Below are 22,673 nucleotides of genomic sequence, written 5' to 3'. Positions count from 1 at the left end.
TCAGGTTTAAAAAAGAAACATTGCTTATTCTGCAAGGGAGCAAAGTGAAGGTTTCCAGAAATCAAGCACACCAAAGGGTAAAAGGTCACAGCTTTTACACAGCGAAACTTACATGAAGCCCGCTAACACATATTCTCCGCCCACCTAATGCACATTCATTTCTGTGATGTAATCTTGCGCAATTCTTGAAACACAGCCTTTTTCTTTATTAAGCGACTTCTACTGTCTAAGTTATCTCCCGGCACCGGTTATGTTTACAACACGCGAGGGGCCTTCAGCCTGGCGACAGACAATTCAACCTGAAGACATCGCGATCACGAACGAGCGGTACACGACACGATGGTGTTTACGTGCAGTCACGTCACCATGATCTGCCCCCGTAAAGACACAGGGAACTCCAGGAACTTCCCCGCCACAGCCCCCTCGCCGCGAGGGCACAAGGAACACCGGGAGCTTTCCCAAGGGCCCGGGAAACCCCGGGACGTTCCACAAGGAACAGGAAACACGCACAGCTTCCCCTTCACAGCCCCCACACGCCACGGCGGGCGCGGCACTGCGCATGCGCCAGCAGCGGGTGGTGACAGCCTCGTGTCCCTCCTTGGGGCGCCTCCATCGCCGCGTTCGGACAGGGGACAGAGCCGGTGCTGCTCTGCACGCCAGCGCCTTTCCCGGGCGGAGTCGCCTGCTCAGGACTCCTTCTACTTGGAAGTTCGAGTCTGTAGCGTCACGTATGCGGCAGACTCAGTTCGTGGCCCTGTGCTGCGGCAGGAGGAGGCGGCGCACGGCTTGTCCCCCTCCATTTCGGGAGGGATGGTTCACCCCGCGAGAGGCACGCCGGGAGCAGCGGGGCCGCCGGGGCAGCAGCTGGGCTTGTGAGGAAGGAGTGGTGTAAGGTTGTGGTGGTTGGGGCTGTTTGTCTTCGGAAATGGAGCACTTACCTCAAGTACGTCTTTTTAGACTCCTTGTACGGTTCGTGTATTTCTGTTGCTCTTCCGGATGTGTTTTCTCCTTTTTTTTTTTTTTTTTTTCAGACGAAAGTGATAGAAGTCGGTCGGTGGCCGGAGCATGCACCAACATGACCAAAAGGTGTCCCAAGAACATGGTATTCTTGGCTTTTCTTATTAAGTGTTTGCTCTGTATAAAATATTATTTAGTTGTGAATTTTGAAATATTTTTCAACTGATTAATTGTTCTTTTTCATAGGCTGTGAACTTAATTTTGCAGAGGTAAGGAGCTCCCATACTTAAGTTTGGCCTTTGTGTTGCCCATTCATTCCGGTCCAGAATGAATGTGGTGTCAAAAAAGGCAAACAGGAATTCTTGCTCAAACTGGTTTAGGGAGCTGGTCGTGTACCTTCCTCCTCTCTGTTTTTGCAAGGACAAAAAACCCCAAACAACCTGTAGAAACTGTATAGTTGAGCAGCTACGTAGGAAATTTTATACTTCAGTCTTTTAAAGTGAAGAATCTGATAGTTACTAGAAGAGGAAAAGCTAAAGTTATAATGGCCACTTTTACCATTGTTTAGGTGTCCTGTCTGTCATGATTTTTGCATTACATCTGCAAGTAATTAGTATATAATTTTCAAGTTTACCGCAGTGGCTTCTAGTTTTTTTATGGTAAAAAGATATTTGCAACTTAATACTTAGGTATAGGAAAGATTAAAATGTTCTCGAAGGGGAAAAAATGTGTTTTCTTTTTGTAGATTTGTGGATTTGTTATTCAGTACTGAATAATATGTTGTCTACTCTTTTGCTGGACTTTCCTTGATGCACTTTTGAAAGTATAAAGTGTACTTTGATATTGTCAGATTCCTGCCGGAATGCTTAATTTGCGGAATGCTTTTTACAGGTTTCTAGTGTGTTTTGCTGGAAGTTCAGGATCTCCCAGAGATAGTCCTGTATGCTGAAAGCCTCCGAGCATGAGAAGGGCATGTGGGAAGAAGCCACGAAGTGCTGATTGCACAGCTGTGAGTAACAATAATTCCTTGTGCAACTTGGCCCTGTGGCCTGCTCTTAGAGTGAAGCTGGCTTTCTGCTGAGAAGGAAGTTTGGCACAGTGACTTCAGAGCAGAAATTGGAACTGAAAGAGTAGGAGTGAGATCAGCCTGGTGACTGTATTCTTATCAACAAGAGCAAAGTGGAAGCTATAAAATAAAAAGTTTGGTGTGAGTGGCTCGTTAAATCAGTATGTGGCTGCCAATGTGTCCAAGACAAGGACATGCTTTTTCATGTTTGCTTTTAGGGGTGTGATATTGTGGAGCTGTTTAGAATACAAGGACTGAAGATGTTAAAAGACTAGCAAAACATGAAAGGTTGGAATCTCACATGCTGCATACTGCTTCATTGTGAAGTCTTGGAAAAGCAAACACATTGAAAAGTTGAGAAGTGCAAGTCAGCCCAAAATTCATTAGTACAAACCAGTCATTAATAAAAATTGCATGCATTATCAAATCTTTCTTTGTCACTGAGACTGTGATTTGTGTAACCTACATACCCAACAGTGTAACAGGGAGTCCAAATCTTTGCAGCCAGGAACTTTTAGGTCAGTACTGGAAATCTGGTGTAAGAATGATCCAGTACTACATCACTGTAGTTTTTGTTTGGGTTGGGTTTTTTTCAGGAAAAAATATAACTGATCCTCAGTGAAGTGATGAAACTCCTTCAAGCTGGCCGTGATGCTCTTGCTCTTAACATCAGAAAGTTTCATCAATGAAATGTGAAAATCTGCATGAGCAACACAGGTGCACTGAATCCTTTACCACTGCTGCTGGTAGGAGATGAGTGTGTGAAATCCATCCTCACCTTCAGCACCACAGACACTGGGGACTTCTGCAGGGCTGGAGACTAAGGTGGACACTCTTTGTAAGAACCTATTGGGACACTGGGAAGAGAAATGTATGTGTAATCAATTATTAGTAATGTGTCCAGCAACAGGGCTGCTGTTTGTTTTCCAACATAAAATTACTAAATCTTGTGTATTATTGGCTTACTGTTTTCACAGTGTTTTCTAGTGCACAGTCATACTGTATGCATGAGTTAGTACTGCAAAACTTTCTATTGATTCCCACCAGCCAGAAAGTGTTACTGCTGCCACCAGCTTATAGTTACTATCTGAATTCTTGCTTAGGTGGGCAAAGAGCCTCTCTTGCAAAAAAAAAAAAAAAAATCTTGTGTCGGGAGCAGCTTGGGTCTGGGGCAAACCTACTGGGAGTAGGAGTGGGGAAGGTAGGGATGAACCATCGGGGTACAGAGAACATATAAAGATACAATAAAAAACCTCGCATCATCACAATCTTGCAACAAAAATATCTCTTAAAAATTAGATTTGCAAATTTTACCTTTTTACTTTTTTCCCAAGGGATGAGGGGAAGCTCATTTTTGTAATTTTGTATTAGTCTTGGGGATTTAGAGAATGTTACTGAAAAGAGCTGTGTGCTACATGTGTCCAGTCTCACCTTGTGTGTTTATTTTTTTTCTTAGGAACTGTTAGAACCAGCCTGAGAGCAATGGCTGTCTAAGCAAACACTCCTCCCTAAGAAAAAAAATTGTTTAAAAGATGGACTATTAAGTCTCCATGTAGTAAAGCAAAGTGCATTTAACTGCATTGTGGCAGTGATTGGTAATGTTTATGTAGACAAAAAATAAAAGATTTATGTTTCTGTTCTCAGAATTTCTATCTTTCCCAAGCTTTAGTAGCAGTTCCTTCTGTTTGGCAGTTTTGACTTCCTCTGTTATTGTTGCAACCCTTTGGAGTGCAACCCTTTGGATGAAACAAAGCATAGGAGCTGCTGAGTGGTTGGGATGTGATGACTTAGACCATGGTCTCCTGTAGTATTTGAAGATAGGGTTGGCTAAGATTTGGATTGCGGGGAGCAAAAGTAGAAATTTTAGAAGTAGGAATTCAGCAAAGCTGGATTGAAAAATAGCAGGAAAGGTGTCTTTCCATCATGGAGACCGGCAAGCTTGATTTATTATCACCTTGACCAGCTACATCATGTGGTACTTCAGCTTAACTTGGAGTGAAAAACTGTTGAGATAATTGGAATTACTGCTTTAAATCAATTTTATCAGAAGAACAAATGCTTAAATTGTGTATGTTGCAATGTCTGATTTTTCAGTACTGAATGTAAACATGTTACTAATACTAAGTGTAAAGTTGTTTTTGGTTTGTCAAGAGAGAAGGAGATTTTGACAAGCGTAACTAATTTTTAGTAATCCAACATGTAATTGTGGAATGTACTTGAAAGTTTAAGGTTTTTATTAGGGATTACATTCCCTGAAGATACCATCTGTTCAGGAGTTTTGCTCATGGGCTTTGTTCTTGAAGTGTAAGACTGACAGGAGTAGCTTTTTAAAACTTAAAAAAATCAAAAGTGACAGCTAGTGCCAGGATTTGATGATTGGTATCTAAAATGTTAATTACCTTCCAACTAAATAAACATGTAGAACCCCAAGCTTTAATGTGTAATACAGGTGTTATAGTGGGGTAGAAGAAGGGAAAAGTGAGGTAGAGGGAGCAATAGGTGGGTGCAAGGGTCACAGATTACTTACATGATAGTGCTGGTAAATGGGAAGTATGGTGTTAAACCCCAGGACTGCCTTTTATTTTGTGTGACTGGCTAGCTGAATTGCACCCTGGAAAAAAACATCAGACTAAATCTGCTCCGCAATAAAAACTGAAGAGAAAGGGTAAGGAATTCATATTCTGGAACAACCTGCTCTGTGTACTGAACCCTGCTTCGCAGGAATGGGGTGGACATCCTGTGCTCATGGGAAGTAGAGAAGTAAATCTTTTGGAGTTTGTTGGTTTGGTTTTTTTTTTTCCTTTTGCTTCTGCTTTATTAAACTCTTTTATTTTGACTCACAAGGATTTTTTCCATCTACTTCCCTCCCCCATCCTGTTAAGAAGGGGAGTGATAGAGCAGCTTGGTGGGCACTTGGTGTCCAGCCAAGGTGGGAGAACAAATACAGGAATAAAACCAGACACATTAAGGAGAGAGTGTCTGCCACACTGGCTCTATCTGTGTTTGGTATGACAGCTTACACAGTCTGCTCTTGCTCTCTGGTGATTTTTAGGTGAGAAAGGAAACTGGTATAGATGTGCACTGGAAATACAAAGCTTACACTGACAACTTCCTGGTACAAGTTAAAATACTTAATCTGGAGAAGCTGTATCCTCAAGTGGATTTTAATTGGTACTACACCTGTTTTTACCAGATGGTGGTGTCGAATGAATCTCTGTTTATGAAGGCTTTGCTCCTTAGTGTAATGTAAATAAGACACACAGGCAACCATGGAATGCCCTAAAAATTCAAGTTTTACTTGACTTTTAAATAACCTGGACACAAGTATTGACACAGCCATCTATCAAACTCAATTTAAAATAAAGCACACAGTTGCTTCGTGAATACTTAATGTACACAGAACAAATGTATCATATGTTCGTGTATGTTTTCAAACACCTTTCTAGGGAGTTTTGAATTAAACAAATCTTCCCAAAAGAAAACATGCTATCTCTTCAGTTCAGTATTCACCTGTATAAAGGGAATGGATTTGGCAACTTAAATGACTTTTCAACCAACATCATCAATATCATGAGCTTGATTAGAATACAAATTGCAGAGTTAGTGATACTTGTAATAGGTGCAGCGTAGAAAACAGCAAGTCAAAGGCTGGTTCCGAATGAAAGAAACCAGCCAACTAAGCAAGGGAACCAGTACAGGATATACAAAAATGCTTTTGTGCTGTGGTTAGCAAGCCCTCTATTGTATAAAATACATGTTTTGCAAAAGGTTGTACAATTACATTGTAATTGTGGCTAATTAGTGAGAATTCTATAACATATCAATGCTTAGCACTTATGGAAGTCTCAGAAGAGGTAAAGGCAGAGGTACAGAGTTAAAATTGTTGGCCTGAGATCAGTTCAGGAGAATTAGGATGAGAATGCCTCAAATACCAGTCCTTTGTCCAACTGAGCTCGGGTCTGTATGGCATTCAACCCCAGGGTAAACTTTTCTTGACACAGTTATGCATCTCATGCCTTTTGCCTGACTCATCAGGATATACAAGTATTTTAGACTGACATCCAGACTCCAGATCTGAAAATGCAACTGCCTCTAGGCAGTGAATGCCCCAGGAGAGCTGGGGAAGGGTAGCAACAGTGGAGAGGGCAAGGTGTAGCTCAGAGCTGTAAGGGGCCGGTCACTTAGACATGTAGGACTGATTTAGGTCTAGAAAGCATAGGTGTGACACAGTAAGTGCTTTCAGTGATTGATCACTTGTGTGTCTCTCACAAAAATAGATCATAAAAAGGTGTTTTTCCTCAAATGATTGAGGAAAAGAAGCTTGAAGGGAAAGGAGGATCACATATATGAAAGAAATTTGCTTTTCTGTATTATTAACTGTTAGTGATATCCTTGTCAGAAGTTTTGCCTTGTTTTGGCACAACAAAACATTTGGAAAATGTGTAATAGCGGCATTAGATCTTTAGTATTCTGTGGATACAAAACTGTATTGTAGTGGCCCAGGCAAACATCAAACTCATTAAAAACCTGCTTCCTACATAGGCTCATTGGAGAGAAGACCACTAACTCAAATCCAGGGCTCTCTCTGTAGATTTCTCATTTAAATGCAAAAAAGTTGGCTTGATTATGAAACAACTCTCCAGTGACTTGAGAATTGAAACCTTTCACTATTAGACTAGACAGAAGCCTATTTTCTGATGTAGTGCAGTAAGTAAAATACCACACATATGGCTGATGGTATCCAGCAATAACACACAAGAGCCCACAGGAAGATGACAGCATACAGGAAAACATGAGGTTGAATATAAACCTTCTTGATCAGTATTTAAAGATTGGCAAGATAGGTACACCAGGTACAGATAATTCTCAAATAATAACACAAATCCTCCTGCAGTAGTAGATATGTGCTACTTGCCTGTGGCTGAGTAAGGATAGCAGACTAATGGTAACGATTTAGAAAGCAGCAAACTACAAGCAAGTGAGTAATACTCCAAGGTGGAACACCTTCTCAAAGAAACAAGGAGCAGCTTTCATTGCAGACTAGTTCTTGTGTAGTTTGTCATATTTCGGTTGTCTTTCAAAAGATTGTGATGCTCTCGGTTAAGCCATTTTGCCATAGTGACTTTTCCTAGGGGTTGGTTGGAGGTTTTGTTATGGTTTTGGATTTTTTTTTCCTTTTTTTTGTTTTGTTTGGGCTTTTTTTTTAACTGTTGTTTGTGACAGTACTACACAAGGTCATAAACAGATCCTAAAGGATCACTTTAAATTGGAGCAATGACAATGAAACCATTTAACAAACTTAGAAAACTGAACAAATACTTTAAGCCATGCCCAACAATGTCCTAGAATTAAATCTGTAGTAAATTCAAAAAATTCTGAAGAACCTCTATGAAAACTGAACTTTTACTACAGAGGGGTTCTTACTCCTTCCTTTCCTTAGATTTGTTCACTGAGACTGTAGAAGCAGAGCTGTCCCAAGTAAATGACCAAAGAAAAGTATTTATTAAGTGACTCTGCCATCCGTGGATGCAGCATTTCCCATCCTACAGACCTTTCTACACTGTGATAGGAATACACAAACTATATGGCTGCCACTCTGGCTAGTAACATCCACCTGACCACCTCAAATAATGAAACAATGAAAAATCAAAAAATTAAGTGGAAAATAAAACACATCGTACAAAGTTTTGCTTACCATTTTAGTCAGTTAAAATGTGTATTAGTAATCCCATGCCTCTTGTCAAGTGTAACTTAGACACCTCATGCTAACTCCAGTTCTCAAGCAGTGTTGCCCTTCTGACAGGGCTGCAATTCCCTGGTGTTGCTTGGACTGGAAGACACAGGATCACTGCAAATCTCTGTGGGTTGTGGGGGTTGAGTGTAGAGAGGACAGAAGTAGAAAGGCACGTGAGCTGCTACAGCTGTTTACAATGCTGTTTCACAAATTCAATATTTAGTTCAACAATTACACTTAGCAAAAATTACTTCCACAACACAAAGACTTTGCTAAGCTCCTGAGCAAGTCAGCAACACCTGAAGGCTCATCCATGTGCTGACTGTGGACAAATGGGAGGCAGAGAAGTGACTTTCAGGTATTTGTAAGTGATAGGACAAGAGAAGAGCCAGGCATCACTTCAGACATATATTAGAAGATAACCCACTCAATGTGCAGCATCATTAAAACTTAGTATTCCTACCATGACAATAGAAAAAAAAATTATAGTTATCAAACCCGAGATACTGCCTTTGTCATTTTAATATAGTAGAAATGGCTCAGAGAAAAGTGTCAGATTATTTTACATGAAAAGAGATTAAGGCAGATTTTGCTATCTAGTTAAAAAGGAAAAAAAAGCTATTTGCTAGCTGTCTTAAATACTACTCCACAAGTTTCATTTAACCAGCACTGAAGTGCCTTGCTAAGCAGTCTTAATACAGTGGGTTAGTTTATATTGCCCAGTTTCCAGTGTGCTTTACTGTAAGTTGGTAAATGTGTTTCTGTGGTACAGAATGTTCATTTAAATAGTCCCTCTACACAAAAGGACATTCAATATTTAGAAGACTTAAACCTGCCCAAAGCAAAGTAAGTCTGTATCACCTCTGGAACTCACTGCTACAGCATGTTACAGCGTCTATTGTTTTTGAACTAAAATGGGTTGAGTCAGAATTTTTATCAACAACACGAGCATCCTTATTATGCTAGGCTAAAATAAACCTTGTAAGAGCTATCTGTCCTTATGTCTCAGGACATAAGTTGATCCCCATATAAATTGTGAAGATAATTTCCCCATATCACACTGTATTGCACAATTGACCAAAAAAATATGACTGTTTTACTTATCTTGAAGCATCTGGTCCTGATCATGTCAGTTAACAGTCACTTCTTGGAACAAGGCTATTCAGTTACAGAGCAGACCACGAAGCCTGTTTTGTTGCAGCAATTTGTTGTTGTTGTTGTTGATGTTCATTTTTTTGGAAATGTAACTGCTGATCTTTCAGTTTTGCAAAGACTTTTGGTTTTGGTTGTCTATCAGGCAGCTTGTCCTCAATCAGTCACACCACTAGAATGGTGTTGGTGATAAAACCATTGCTTGGTCTTCCCACAAGCAGGCTGGACTTCCAGGCATCCTGAAGGAATGACCACCATGTTGACTTAAGTTCCTTCTCTTGCACACATAAACAAATTCTCACTTTCCAAAGACCAAAATCCATTCGCCATCTTCAATTCATCAGTCAAGTCTCCACCTTGAAGCGTGACACCTGTACAGTTTTTACAATCTTAGTGGTGGATTTTCCATCAAAATTATTGGTGGATAGCGGAGGTCGTTCTTCTATTAGGCTGTCTTTAGATCCATTCTGCCTCTGAAAAGAACAAATTAAACGTTGTTGAAAAGACAGAGCAGAATTTAAACACTGTATTTTGCTAACTGTTGCTGTGAAAGACTTAGGCTATGGGTATAGCAATTTATGTATACATATATATACACACACCAGGAATATTAAAGTCTCTACATTTATTTGATCGAACAGACCTTTTTTCCCCCTCTCACCTCCTGCCAGCTGCTGCCCCTTTGTGCTATTGCCTATTCAGGAAATGCCATGATTAATTATTTGATATTTAGCAAAACACTGCAAACAAACACAAGGAATTAATGGCCACTGTTATGAGGGAGCCTGGGGCTGAGGGAGAAGAGAGGTCTTTGTAGACACTGAACATTTTAACATTAATGGTATGGTAAGTGAAGTATCTGGAATTCTCCCTTCCATGTTTTGGTTCTCCTTTTGGGTGCTTGTACAGAAGACCTCAATTGCTTTTGAATAGACTTTGCTTCTTACATTTTGAGCTCAATAAAACTATCAAAACTAAGAGATATGGTAGTGTAATATATGATGAAAGACAGTAATTAAGTTAGATTAAGAAAGGACAAGTTCTGTCCTTTTTAGATGTCAATATCCTAAAATAATATTCAGTATTTGTGGGGGGAAAAAAGAAAAAGCAAAAGAAAAGCAGTGTTTCAAGCCCAAGCAACAAAACTCATATGGCAACCTCTAAACGAGGTGAATAAATTATGTGATTACAACAAGCACACCTGCATATTTTAAGAAGTTGTGAAAGTCACTTTTCCTTCTGTGAGGAGCAGAGATGCATCTTAAGGATGCATCAGACTGGGAAAGAGTTCTCCAGCAGCAGAAGCAGGTGGCATATGCTACAGAAGTACATATATTTTGGAATACAAAGTGTAAGTAAAGTACAAAAATTCAACTCACACTGCTGCTGAAAAAAATCTCATCTTTATTTTTCACTGAAAAACAAAAACCATCTTAAATAAAGCACTAGAGCCCCACTTCTCCCTCCAAAAAAAGGAAAATTGCAAAGGATGTACAATCACTAACCTGTTGAGTTAGCTGGATGCTGGGACCTTTCCCGTCTGAAGATCGTGTAACAGGCAGTGGAGGGACCAGATCAGTTTTGACACTGGAATTATGATATCACAAAATGGATATTGCTTTAATGAAGTAAACTATAACTGTGCAGAGGAAGAACAATGAAACTGACACAGACAGTTCTATAGATATGAAAGGCTTTTATCACCTGACTTTAGACATCTGAAAGCTGTCATGCTGATCCTCTGTGGGCAGCTCCAGGGCATAGCCCATCCCATCCCTGTCTTCTCATGGTCTTCAGAAGCAGCCCAAACGGATGCAACATCATTGAATCACAGAATGGTTCAGTTTGGAAGAGACCTTAAAGATCATCCAGTTCCACCCCTGCCATGGGCAGGGACACCTTCCACTATCCCAGGTTGCTCCAAGCCCTGTCCAATCTGGCCTTGGATACTTCCAGGGATGGGGCAGCCACAGCTTCTCTGGGCAACATCACCACCCTCATGGCAAAGACAAGTCTCACCTGAAATCATGGGTGTGCCACACCTCCTTCAGGGTGCTACCCAGCTAAAACTAGCCTTCCAGGTGGGGACTGGAAGACAGTTTCATATTTTTAAGGCCTTCATGCAACTGAATGGGGCTGTTGCTTTTCCATTCATAAGTACTCTTCAGTCTTCTAGGAAAGACTGATCCACCCATTGATGAAGGGGGCTGTACTAGAGTTCCCATGAAACAAATTACAAAGCTAACACAGATAACATCTTAACTCTATCAAGGATGAAGGTATCTGGACAGCAACCCCTAGGCAACTTTATGACCTACCACTAAAGACCAATACAGGTTTATTTCAGCCTTTTCAGTTTTTCCTGCTTCCAAATGGATCAAGAAAGCCACTGTGGCTAGAAACAGACCATAAAAGGTTTTGGAGTTGTTTCATTCATGTTTAGCTCTGAAGACATGCCATTTAGGGGGTTGCCTGAACCCCGTGCCACCAACAAGCCACATTTATGCTGCTTCTTACCACCTCTTCTTCACCTCTCTAAACAACTTTTGGGCTGCACTAGACTAGTGCTAATTAGTCCATTAGTCCAGTGCTAATAACCAGCTTCACATACTTCACTTCAGACAGGACAGATCTCTCCCCATCAGAGCACTGGGACCGCCGGTACTGCCGGTAGCTGCGAGGGGAGTGCGAGTGCCGGATGCGGATGGGGTCGCCTTGAGTCCTAAGAGAGACACAGAATTCACAACAGGGGGTTGGGCTGGTAAACCAGATCTTCGGCACAAAACATAAATTCAGCTGCAGACAGAGAGGTCCTCCCATTCCTTACCGAAGTGTAACAGATGGCTTCTTGCACTGGCTGAATTTAAAGGGCTGGTACTTCTTTTTAAAAGTCTGTATTTGGAATTCAATGCTTTAGGAGAGCAGAGGTCACAAACTGGCATGCCCATATTTGAGAATGAAACTTTAATAAAGAATGCATTAATTTATACGTCCTTAAACTCAGCCTTTTCTGCCTAGTGTGTTGTGTTGTGGAAGTACATTATAATGCAACCCAGGATCCCATTTTTACCGCATTCAGCTGCTTGCACTGACACATGGAATCCCACGTGGGCTATTATCACAGTGAAATGGATGTTGTTCTCAAGGAAATAGCTATGCCCTGGCAGCTGCCCATGACAAGCCAGGGAAGGGATTGCGGAGGTCAAAGAGTGCCTTGGATGATCAGAATATTTAAAACAAAAAATATTTAGGAAAAAATGGGTTTTCTTGTCTGCGTTCACTTCTCTCTGGTTCTGCAGTTTATAAAAAAGATTCATGGCTACCATAGGGAGACATACAGAACATACAGACAGGTACATGAGTGTGTGGGAGAGATCAGGAGAGATGAAGATGATTTTTTTTTCGTATTTTTGAAAAGGAAAAATACTAGATTTTAAGATTATTAAGTATCCCCACCTAACACCATCCTAGGTGAGTATTTGGAATAGATATGAGCTTAGAGATTATGTGTAAATCTGTTCCTATTTCAGTAAGACAGAGGTCAGAGTAAAGTAAGAAAAGTGGACTTTTATATTTACAAAAAAAAAAATTCTGACATAAACTCACTCTACTTTAGTGTATGGAATTTCTTTCAATTGCTCCTCAGATAGGCCAGATGGATCCACAAGCTCCTTCCTATAAAGGATGAGGAAAAGTAAAAACTGTAACAGTAACTGTGAAGTGCAAAAATGTTTTTATTTTTATTATATTGGGCTGAAAAGATTTACTAAAACAAGCAGTTGTCAGCCCTGAAGCTACCTTGACATCAAAATAGGAAACCTATTTTGAAATAAGTGTAACTTCACCTTGATTGCTTCAACTGCATGTCGCATCCTGTTCCACCTTCCTCTCACCTCTCTGCAAATCTGATCTTGTTGCTTCACAATATAATGAGCAATATGTGTGCTAAACACTGAATATGCTTTGGAATTGCTAAATATCTTCCTAAGGGGTAATGGGGTGTCGTCCAAAAAGTGCTATTGACATTTTGGAAGCCACACAGGAATAAATCTCTAAAATTATGTATTGTTCTTTATTAATTCATTTACATAGAGTGGTCATCTTTATTCAGTGCACTCAGTGACCTGCAGTATCTTCTACACACAGCAGGTCATTAACATAGACATAATTTACTGTAACTAAATCAGTGAACTGCCACAGTGGAGGGGATTTGAATAACTACATTAAGGGCAAACCAAGCATCTCAGACCCTACAAGGACCATACTTACTGAATATGTTTCCACAGTTCTTCTTTGGCTTGTACATCTGGGCTTCTCCTATAAATATCAACAAACACAACAAAGGCTGAGCTGTGAAAACCATGATCTGACATGTTGCTGTTCAAATAACTTCTAACAGCACAGACCCTGCACAGAAATCATGATAAATGTTATCCACTGGTGACTTCAATTTTAAGGTTTGTTATCTCAGAAAATGCATTAAACTTCATCGCTTTATTTCAACTGAAAAGTCATTTCTTGAACGACAGGCTCTCAATCACAATTCCAGTTCCACCAGCCTTCAGCAAGAGTGTATGTAAAATACAAACAACAGCAGAATTCCCCAAGCCAAATCACTGCCCAGTCGCTGCCAACACTTACCCCTCCAAGGACAACACATTTTGGAATAACGCTTCTGAAAAAGGCCCTTGGAAATGTCCTGTGGCCCACAGAGCCCTTTGTGGGCAGGAGGAGGGACAGGCCACAGCAGGCTGACACGTCAGTAACCTGAGCCATTCCCAGGGGACACCAGTGAAGACTTGTGGCTCCACTGCAATCACAGTGCAGCCTCTCTCTGATCATTTCCAAGAAGAGTTTCTGCTCTATTTATTTGTTTTTGGTGTCCAGTACAAAAAAAACCCCACACCAACAAGCTAATCAAACCAGCAACTATGCCTACTTATGCACCTAAATATTTTACCAGCTATTTAATTCACACACAAAGAGCTTACCAAAAACGGTAATTTCCCTGTTGCAGTCACAGTGATGTAGCAAAGCAAGCCTGAGGGGCATGTCTTCCATTTTCTACTAAATCACAGAATATATGTTTCTAACTGGAACTCCATTCTTTTTACTGTTCTTTTCCTTTCCTTCTCTTTTGCAAGGTTAGTGCAAAACCACTGCTGTTGTTAAAGCTGCATCTAGAATTCACCCAAACCCATACAGAGTAAAAGATTAAGTAAAGATTTTAGACAGTGGCAGGGACTACATTTGCAGGGAGAGATCAGATAACTCTTTTCATTGTCATTATATAAGCTCAGTGTCAACAGCTAGACTGTTCCACACCATCTAAGATGTGAGGGATGCAACTTTCAGACACATCCAGCACACATAAATACTGCCACAGTTTCTCAAATATTAAGTCTTACATCATCGGGTCATACAGTCTGATCTTTTTTTCCCTTAAACAAAAAGGCTTATCATATTCAAAGATGCTTTCAGAGGGATATAATCCAAATTTAGATGGAGATCAAGGAGGACAGCAGACATCTGCAGTTTGGCACCTCTAAATGGGCTCTCCCCTGCCTAGAGACAGAGATGTATCAGAAATAATTCCAAACTGCTCTCTAGCATGAACAGTTTGACTGTTTTCTTATTTCACCACTACCATGTTTGGCTTATTTCCAGAGTTCAGCCTAGGAATAATGTTCAGAGATATCTATATTGCAGTAAACACTGTACAGCTGATGTAAAAGCAGAATGTTTTGGGATGAGCAGAAGTACTAGGAGATACTAGTTCACTGGTTTATAAACACCAGAGAAAGACCAAAGGGTGAAAATCAACCTAGCATTTGTGTTTCCCTAGTAGGGCTAAAATGAACTAATCCATAACCTCGTCAGGCTCCAAGGCTTTCCAGGCAAGACAATTCCTATACTTGACAAACTGCTGTCCCTTCCAGCTCCTCAGGTTCTCATGATGGCAACAGCTACAGCACGAGTGGTTTACAGTCCATTTGTTCTCCATGTCCAGAGTCTTTTAAAGCTTTTTTTTTTCTATTTATTATAATGCATTTAATTTTCTCTGATTTTCACTTCTATCTCTCCTTCTTCCTTCTTGCATTTACTTCTCTTTATTATATCTGTCCACACTGCTTTTAACTCCCTGATGCAGTAAATGCAGTAGCATTTAACAGCATTTTTCACCCCTCAGTTTTGAACTGATTTCTGCTTCCATGAAGCTTTCTGTTCACAAAATAGCAGCTGCAAACCCTGCATTCACCCTGGGGCTGGAAAGATAGGCATCCTCTTCTGAGGCTGAATAATCAGGCAGTGGGGTATGTGAAAGCCGCTTGGAAAATGCCAGTTTCTCCAGGGAGGCTTTGTAATGCTTACAAGCACTAGTTTGCCCGAGGAAGCAAAGCCCCAAGGTCGCTCCCTAACCCAGGACCCGCACAAAGCAGGGTATGTGCGCACCACTGACCCATTTGATGGCTTTTACTTATTCATGGAAATACAGCAGTTCAGGACCTGGCCTTAAGTCTCAAGTATCATGAAGCATCATGTGAAGCCTCACTGACAGTAAGAAATATTAATTTGTAGGGCAGCATGGAAAGAGAGTGGTTAAATAAGAAGACATCTTCATTTCTCCACTTTCTAGAAAGTGTGCCTCCTGCTTTCTGCGACCAGCTCCAGGTATTTCGCTCTGTGATCTCTGCCATTTCTCCTCTTTCCATCCCTGCAATTACACTAATAATAAAGACTTTACGGTACAATACCAGTTAAGCAGTATGGCATTGCATGGAAAAAAAAAAAAAGAAAAAAAAGGCAAAATACAATGATTCCTCAGAGCAAACTTCTTTTAGACTTCACATCCTGCAATTAGTTATTTTCCATCTGTTTAAGAAGCGTTACCATACTGGGATAACCTTACAGCATTTATTCAGGTTAGCTCCCCATCAAAGAATATAAAGAAATATGATACAGATAAAATAACTTAATTGAAGCATTTTCTTTCCAAAGGCCTGTTCCTGCTTCCTTTGAAATCAAACTGACAGAAAGCTTACAAAAAGAAAGGTGAAATGTAAGATGAAATGTAGGTATTGCATGTACCACATAGGAAATTCATGTTTGTATGGTTCTTAAGAGTCCACAACAAAGCAATTCTTCTGTTAAATCTTTAAAGTCAGATCACAATCCCCCTTTCACTTTGTTTTCATCTTTTTACTGTGAATTGTCTTAGAACTCACAGTTTTGATATATAGGACTCAGATTGTCCTATCTCAGTATCTGAATCAATACCTTCTGGACAATTTGCATGCTGATCATTTTCTCTAATGCACAAGAAACCTAATGGGAATTCCCAGTAAGTGATGAATCTCATGGGGTTTTTTTGTTTATTTTTTTTTCGTTTGCACAAGCTGGAACAGCTCTACACATTAATAAGGTCTACATTATTTTTTGTGCCTGCATCTGCACCCTTATTAATATTTCAGTTTGAGTCACAAATGGTAAATTTAAATAGCCATGGAATTTTATGACCATTCTTCTTAATTAGAAAAAGCCCTTTGGCTACACAGATGTTTTACATGAACTCTTGAAAATAAATCCTGTGGAACTAGAATTGGGAGCTCTCTGCATTCTCCTTGAGGAGAAAGAAAGGTCAAATTCCTGTCAAATACTTTTATTCCCAAGACCAAGGAGACACCACCTTGCCACCACAAATGATTAATATTACTAATTATTAAACAAATGAAATGCACTGTGCCAGGCACAGTAACAAACATTTCAGCCACCACTTCACATATCCAAAGGGAAGCTCTAGTTACAATGAGTGCAATAATGGACTTACTGTGAAAGAATTACCTGTTCTACTAAATTTAAAGTTTTGTATCAGTTTTTAAATGGCCATATGACAACATTTATAACCAAAATAACCATAACCTATGGAATTATGTGTCCTTTTCCTCTGACCTGTATCCAGTCAAGTAAACAAACAGCTGAGCCAAACTAAATTAAATAAATTCTCTTACAATGTATGACAGGTTAACAGTTAAATGCCTTTTACTAATCTTTTTTCAAAATGCTTTGAAAGAAATTCTCATTTTATTTTTTTAGTTCCTATCTGCACATGTGAAGGATCTCTGCCATACTTAGGAGGTTTGGGTTTATTTCATTGTGGGTTTGTTTGTTTGTTTTTGTGGGGTTTTTTTTTAACTGGAGAGTGTGATAAAAAGGGGAAATACATGAATAATTGAAACAATAGCAAAAGGAAATGAGAAGCCTTCCAAAGTCTTCAGGATTTCTTCATTTCTTTTCTTCTTCCAGGACCTTTCCTTGTTAAGTAAGGTGCTTCACATTGATGATTTTTTGCTAATAGTAGTTTAAATGAAACACAACTCAGAATGTCACTGTGCTGGAAAATCAAAGCCATTCCATAAGTTAAGTTAACCACAAGAGGGAACCCGTGCTGTCCAAACAATGAGATTTACCTGGCCGATGGGTAAAAAAGAAAACCTGGCTACAAATTTAATCTAACCATTATTAGCTGAGTACATTTCCTATTTTACAGCACTTTCTGTATATAATAAAACAAACAGAAATCAAATTTAATCAACTGTATTTTCTGCATTCCATGCAAGTGAGCTTTAATAGTCCTGATTTTTAGTAACATATCATTGTACAATTACATCTAATAACACATGACTTTTGTGCAGCTGAAAGTGAACAAGTCTGTACAAAGCCTGTTAAAGTACAAATTCCAATATTTGGACCTTTAAAGGCAAATTCTATCCCTCATAAAGAATTAAAACTCTGCACTATGAAACTGGAGACAGCAATGAGTCCTAGCAACACAGGCAACCGAGAACAGAACTCAAGCAGATTTTAATGCTGGAAACGTCAATGCTGACTGTGTTTTCAGTGACACCAAACAGTGTGTCTATGGCCCAAAAAACATGCCATTAGAAGAAAAATGTAAATTAAAGGAAACCAACATTTTCATTAGCTTGAGAAAATTAATTTCAAGAGCTGATAACTTCACTATGTTGGAACAAGCTATCAGCAGGAACAGCAGTGCCTGGCAGTAGGGCTCCATCATGGAAATCCTGGCATTGGGATGCAATATATCACTGACTGCTGCTTGTCAGGGATAATTTGACTTGGAAACACAAGCAGCTGCTCTCATCTGAAACACCACTGCAGATATTATATGATTAAACTAGTATGCATGTATTTCATAAAAGTGTTTGCAGCTATCACATAAAATCTGAATGCTTCCACAGACTTGCAGCCCAGAAAAGAGGAATAACTGTACTCATTACAGAACCAATGCTCAATGAGCCACTGAACCACCCAGGACTTCTTCCCAGGTGACGGACGGAGTTCCTTAGCAGCTTTGTTACAAAGTTCTGTTTGCGTTATTTGTGCCCTGAAATTCAAATCACTAAACAAAGGCAGTTTGACCACAAAGACCAATCTGGTAATGTGGAAGTATGCCATGTGAAAATCTCTGCTCCTCAGCAGCTGAGGGCCACCACCACACTGGAGACACTCCTCCTGCTTTTTAACATGATTCAACAGCCTTAGTTTACACATCAAAGGATATGAAGGTTACATACGATCGAGATCTGTGCCTGGATCGCCGGTAGTTTGGATCTGCCTGGGTTTTCCCCTTCTGCCGCCGCAGCACAGCTTCCCACTGAGGAGCCGAGTCAACCATTTCATTCTCTTGCCGTAATCTGCAAAGCAAGTACCAGGAGTTTAGTCTGAAGGCTCTGATGCAGGATGCTCTGAGAAGCAGTGGGATATTTCTTTTTCCCCCCCCACAAAAATCCAGGTCCTGCAATGCTGTACTTAACCTTTCATCTTTGCCAAATTTTAACAAATGCTCCTAAACTACATTAAAGTAAGAACTCTATAAAAGAAAACTTGCTGATTTGTTATTTAGAAACAGCATGAACTAAAAATGTAACAATCCATGTCCACAACTTGAATTCTTCTTCCCAGCCCAAGCCAAACATCTGGATTTCTTTCCTTGTTTACATATTCCAGTCTACCTCATCTGCAGCAAATAGGAGACCCACATCATAATACAAGGTTCTACTACTACAACTTTCACAAGTACTTTATTCCAGCATGCACCTTCCTAGGATCCAGGGGAAAATCCCCTTGGTGAGTCCCCACTCAGAAGAAGTGCTCCCTTCGTCCTAACCTGCAACAAATCTCAGGATGCATGCAGATCTCCATGGCACTCCTTCTGCACCATCCCCTGAGGCTTTGCTCCCTGTCATGGCTTATGTGCATCTAAATGACATGCTATGCCTTTTATTTCTTCTTTTTTTAATTTGGTTTCTTTAAAATCTATGAATTCATTATTGGAATGCATTACAGATGGAGCCAAACATCGAAATCCTATCAACTCAGCATATTTGTTAGCAGGCTGCAATAATTTCACAATGCCACAACCATCCAGGCAGCCAGGCAGTGTTTGACCAAAGTTCCACAGATGCTTCCCACAGTTTTGAGGTTGCACAAATGACTGCTGGGATGAAGTGCTAAGGTGGTGGAGCAAAAGGATATGCTTGGTCACAGCAGTGAACTTAAAATTCAGCAGGGATTTCAAAACATCCCTGGAAAATACCACCTTGAGTGTGGACTGTCTGATCAGATGGTATGACTGGCATACTGGAGAAACCAGAGGGGAAGACTCACAGGTAAAACAAACAAAGAAGCAAACAGAGATAAAGGGATTACACTGGAGATGTAGAAAATGCAAAGTATGTTGTTGTTGCTCCTCACTTCAGATGTACTTTTCTCTTTGAGTTTTGAATTGTATCAGGCTAAACCAGCTACACAGGCTTCTGCTTTTCCTTTGATCAGATCTTCTCTCACATGCATAATGAATTTTGAGCTGGATCCCCAACTACTGTAAACAGCCACAGCTCTACGAAATGGTAGGAAGCATCTGGAGAAGACTGCAACCTCAGGTTTTGATTTCTACGCAAATGTTTTTAAATCTGTAATCTGCTGACAGGTATTAACAAACTTCTACCTAAGGATTTAGTAGAAGAACTCACACAGCAACAAGTAATGAGTTGTGATTTTCATCCCAAATAATCCAATTTGTGCAAACAGCAATCATCCCATATGGTATAGACACCACCAACTGCCTCCCACACATGGCAGTCACTTGTACAAAAATACCAAAAATCTAAATATATAAAGTAGCATTGCAGCTATTAAAGCAAGCAGTGTCAGCCCACTCAAAGTCCTGTTGCAGCACAGCAGAACTCTACTAGATGGAGATATGAAGAAACAAAACATCCATTTTGCAGCTGCAAAGCATGCTCACATGAAATACATTATTTGAATGCAATGTTCAATTCTAGGAACTTTTGGGCAAATTTTTTAGCTTTTTGGTGACAGAAATGACAAAAAAAAAAAAGAAAATGAAAAGCTGAAAGTTTAACTCAAATCCTAAATTTCTATTTAAAGGTACTTTTGAATAAAAACTGCTGCCCTTGAACTGAAAGCCCATTACAACTTTCCTTTCATTCTTTTCACCGAGCACTGGCACAGGTTTTCCAGAGAGGTGGTGGCGTCTCCGTCCTTGGAGATACTGAAAAGCTGTATGGGAATGACAGCTCTTGGTGGCCCTGCTGGAGCAGTGGTTGGACCAGATGACATCCAGAGGTCCCTGACAGCCTCAACCATTCAGTCACTCTGATTCTAATCAGATGGATCTGCTCAGTGTAGCCAGGAAGGAAACTATGCTTCAGTACACACTGTCTGCTCCTTTAATACATTTTTGTCTACACAATAAATTTTGACCACAGGATTGAAAAAGCAAATGCATTTCTTCTGTGATTGAAAAATGCTCATCACAGGTTTTTCAACTTTCATATGATCATCTGCTTAGGAGAAAACATTTATATGATGGAGTGAAACCCCAAAGACTGAGATCCAGTAAGAAGATTTTCCCTGAGATTTTTCTAGTGTTGTACCTTCAGAAGCTCTAATCTACATTTCTGGGGTTTTTTCTCATCTACATCTGGTTTTCTCTGATAATTTGTTTTCTCCTGGCAAATAATTCACAGTGATCTCTTGTCTTGTGAACAGTATATTCTACTCTACTATGATCAGAAGAAGATTTCTTTGGTTAATGTGAGTATTCACTCATTCCAATAAAACAAAACAATTTTGTTTCTGCTTGTGTCAGGGACCTGGTTATTGTACTGGAAAATAAATTATATTATTCTATGCAACAGCATAAACTTGAGCAACAGCAGTTGCAAGCCTCATTTTAATGTCCTATTTAACCCTGCTAGGGCTGGCTCAGCTCTGATAACAGGAAAGCTACTCAGTGCCTCTGACCTTTCAGCTTGTTATGTTCCTGCTGTGGCTGCTAACAAAACACAGAAATTCATTATGACTGGTGTTTTCCTGCACCTGCTCACAAGGAACAAGTCTTAGACTTCCAGCTCATTTAGTACCTGTTTACTCTAACACTGATAATGACTTTTTATCTGGCCTGATTTCAAGTAATCACCTCAGAAAAAGAGATGCTGAAACATTAACATTTTTGCTGTATCTTAGATTTCTGAAAATGTGAAAAACTTAGAAACAACTCAAAAAATTCTTTTTTTTTTCTTCTTATTTTGTAATTTCTTTCCATGAAGTGAGGAAGGGTTGGTAAAGGCCCTTTTATCCTTCAAAAAAATGATAAGCAGTACTTATTCCTTCTCACAATTCAGTCTTTATATTGCCAGGAGTTCTTAAAAACATTCTTGTGGTCAGTCTCTAATTTCTTTCATTTGCTTGTGGAGCTCCCTGCACAAGGATTTTCACACGCGGGAAAAAACCTGGCAAGAGTCTTCTAGGAGAAAGGGATACAAAATACCACTTACTGCTGATCACTGAAACTACACTCGGCATGTCATTTCAACTTCAGCTGGAAAACAAACCTTCCATGCACACTAGGTTATTGTTAACCAAGTATCTTACTACACTGCACTCTAATTTAGGTAAGCTTCAAAGAAATTTTATGTCTCACATACGCTTTATGCCATCCTATGCGAGTGTCACAATGATTTTTTAGTATTTCTTTAACTACTGCAAGTCATGGTTAAAACGTAATTACACTGTATACTCCCACAGCACTACCTAGAATATGATTATTTCCAAGAGCTTCCAGAGATCTGGAAATAATTTATCACTGCAAAGTAGACATGAAGAAATGATGGAAGCTCATGGAGGCAGCAATTTAGAAAATTTGCCTTAAAACAGTTCCTCTTTTGACCAGTTGCATTTCTCTTGCACTGTGTTTATGCAATATGAAGAAATTCTATGTGCTTTTAAAAATGTATTTTCTAAAATATATTTTTGAATATATTTGAATATTATTAAATTATATATGGATGCTGTTATCTCCAGTGCAACATGAAAGATACAGCTTTAAAGGGAATTTATAGGAATTCAGTAATTATGCCATCTTTTTCATATCAGCAACAAGAAAAATAGGATATATAATACAGGACTTGTTAGCATCACTTGATATGAACTACTGCTGTCCTATTAAAACTTGATGCTGTACACATTTTGGGTTTGGGACCACACCTGACATTTTGGAAAACAAAACAGTAATATCATTAAATGCATGGATTTAAAAACAGCACTGAAATTCATAGCCATTAAAAATGTTTTTACTTCTCAAAAGCTTATTTTCTGCTTAAAAAAGTCTGCACTTGAATTTGTGAGGTATTGAAGTATATGCTGAGAATATTGTTA

General features: G+C 39.6%; 1 protein-coding gene, 1 long non-coding RNA gene and 1 other non-coding gene across 4 annotated transcripts in view; 2 read left to right on the top strand and 1 right to left on the bottom strand.

The window, feature by feature from the left end:
* The first annotated feature begins 639 nt into the window (after window positions 1-639).
* On the top strand, window positions 640-2,985 carry LOC125320414. The gene is made up of 4 exons (XR_007201101.1): window positions 640-943; window positions 1,032-1,102; window positions 1,849-1,966; window positions 2,620-2,985. It is a non-coding gene; the product is annotated as an uncharacterized LOC125320414 (long non-coding RNA).
* On the top strand, window positions 1,252-1,384 carry LOC125320591. The gene has a single exon (XR_007201210.1). It is a non-coding gene; the product is annotated as a small nucleolar RNA SNORA13 (small nucleolar RNA).
* A 2,313-nt stretch (window positions 2,986-5,298) lies between the features above and the next one.
* EPB41L4A (erythrocyte membrane protein band 4.1 like 4A) overlaps window positions 5,299-22,673 on the bottom strand; it is a 119,218-nt gene continuing 101,843 nt past the window's right edge. For both annotated transcript variants that reach the window (XM_048292722.1, XM_048292723.1), the window contains 6 exons: window positions 18,506-18,625; window positions 13,179-13,226; window positions 12,516-12,584; window positions 11,521-11,631; window positions 10,415-10,496; window positions 5,299-9,382 (listed from right to left, as the gene is read on the bottom strand). In XM_048292722.1, coding sequence (XP_048148679.1) covers window positions 9,254-9,382; window positions 10,415-10,496; window positions 11,521-11,631; window positions 12,516-12,584; window positions 13,179-13,226; window positions 18,506-18,625 — 559 coding nt within the window. In that variant the 3' untranslated portion in view covers window positions 5,299-9,253. The remainder of the gene's footprint in view (window positions 9,383-10,414; window positions 10,497-11,520; window positions 11,632-12,515; window positions 12,585-13,178; window positions 13,227-18,505; window positions 18,626-22,673) is intronic.

This window comes from Corvus hawaiiensis, chromosome Z (genome assembly GCF_020740725.1).
Source record: "Corvus hawaiiensis isolate bCorHaw1 chromosome Z, bCorHaw1.pri.cur, whole genome shotgun sequence".
Classification (NCBI taxonomy): domain Eukaryota; kingdom Metazoa; phylum Chordata; class Aves; order Passeriformes; family Corvidae; genus Corvus; species Corvus hawaiiensis.
The sequence above is the reverse complement of the archived record's forward strand: the minus strand, read 5'-3'. Positions and strand labels throughout refer to the sequence as shown.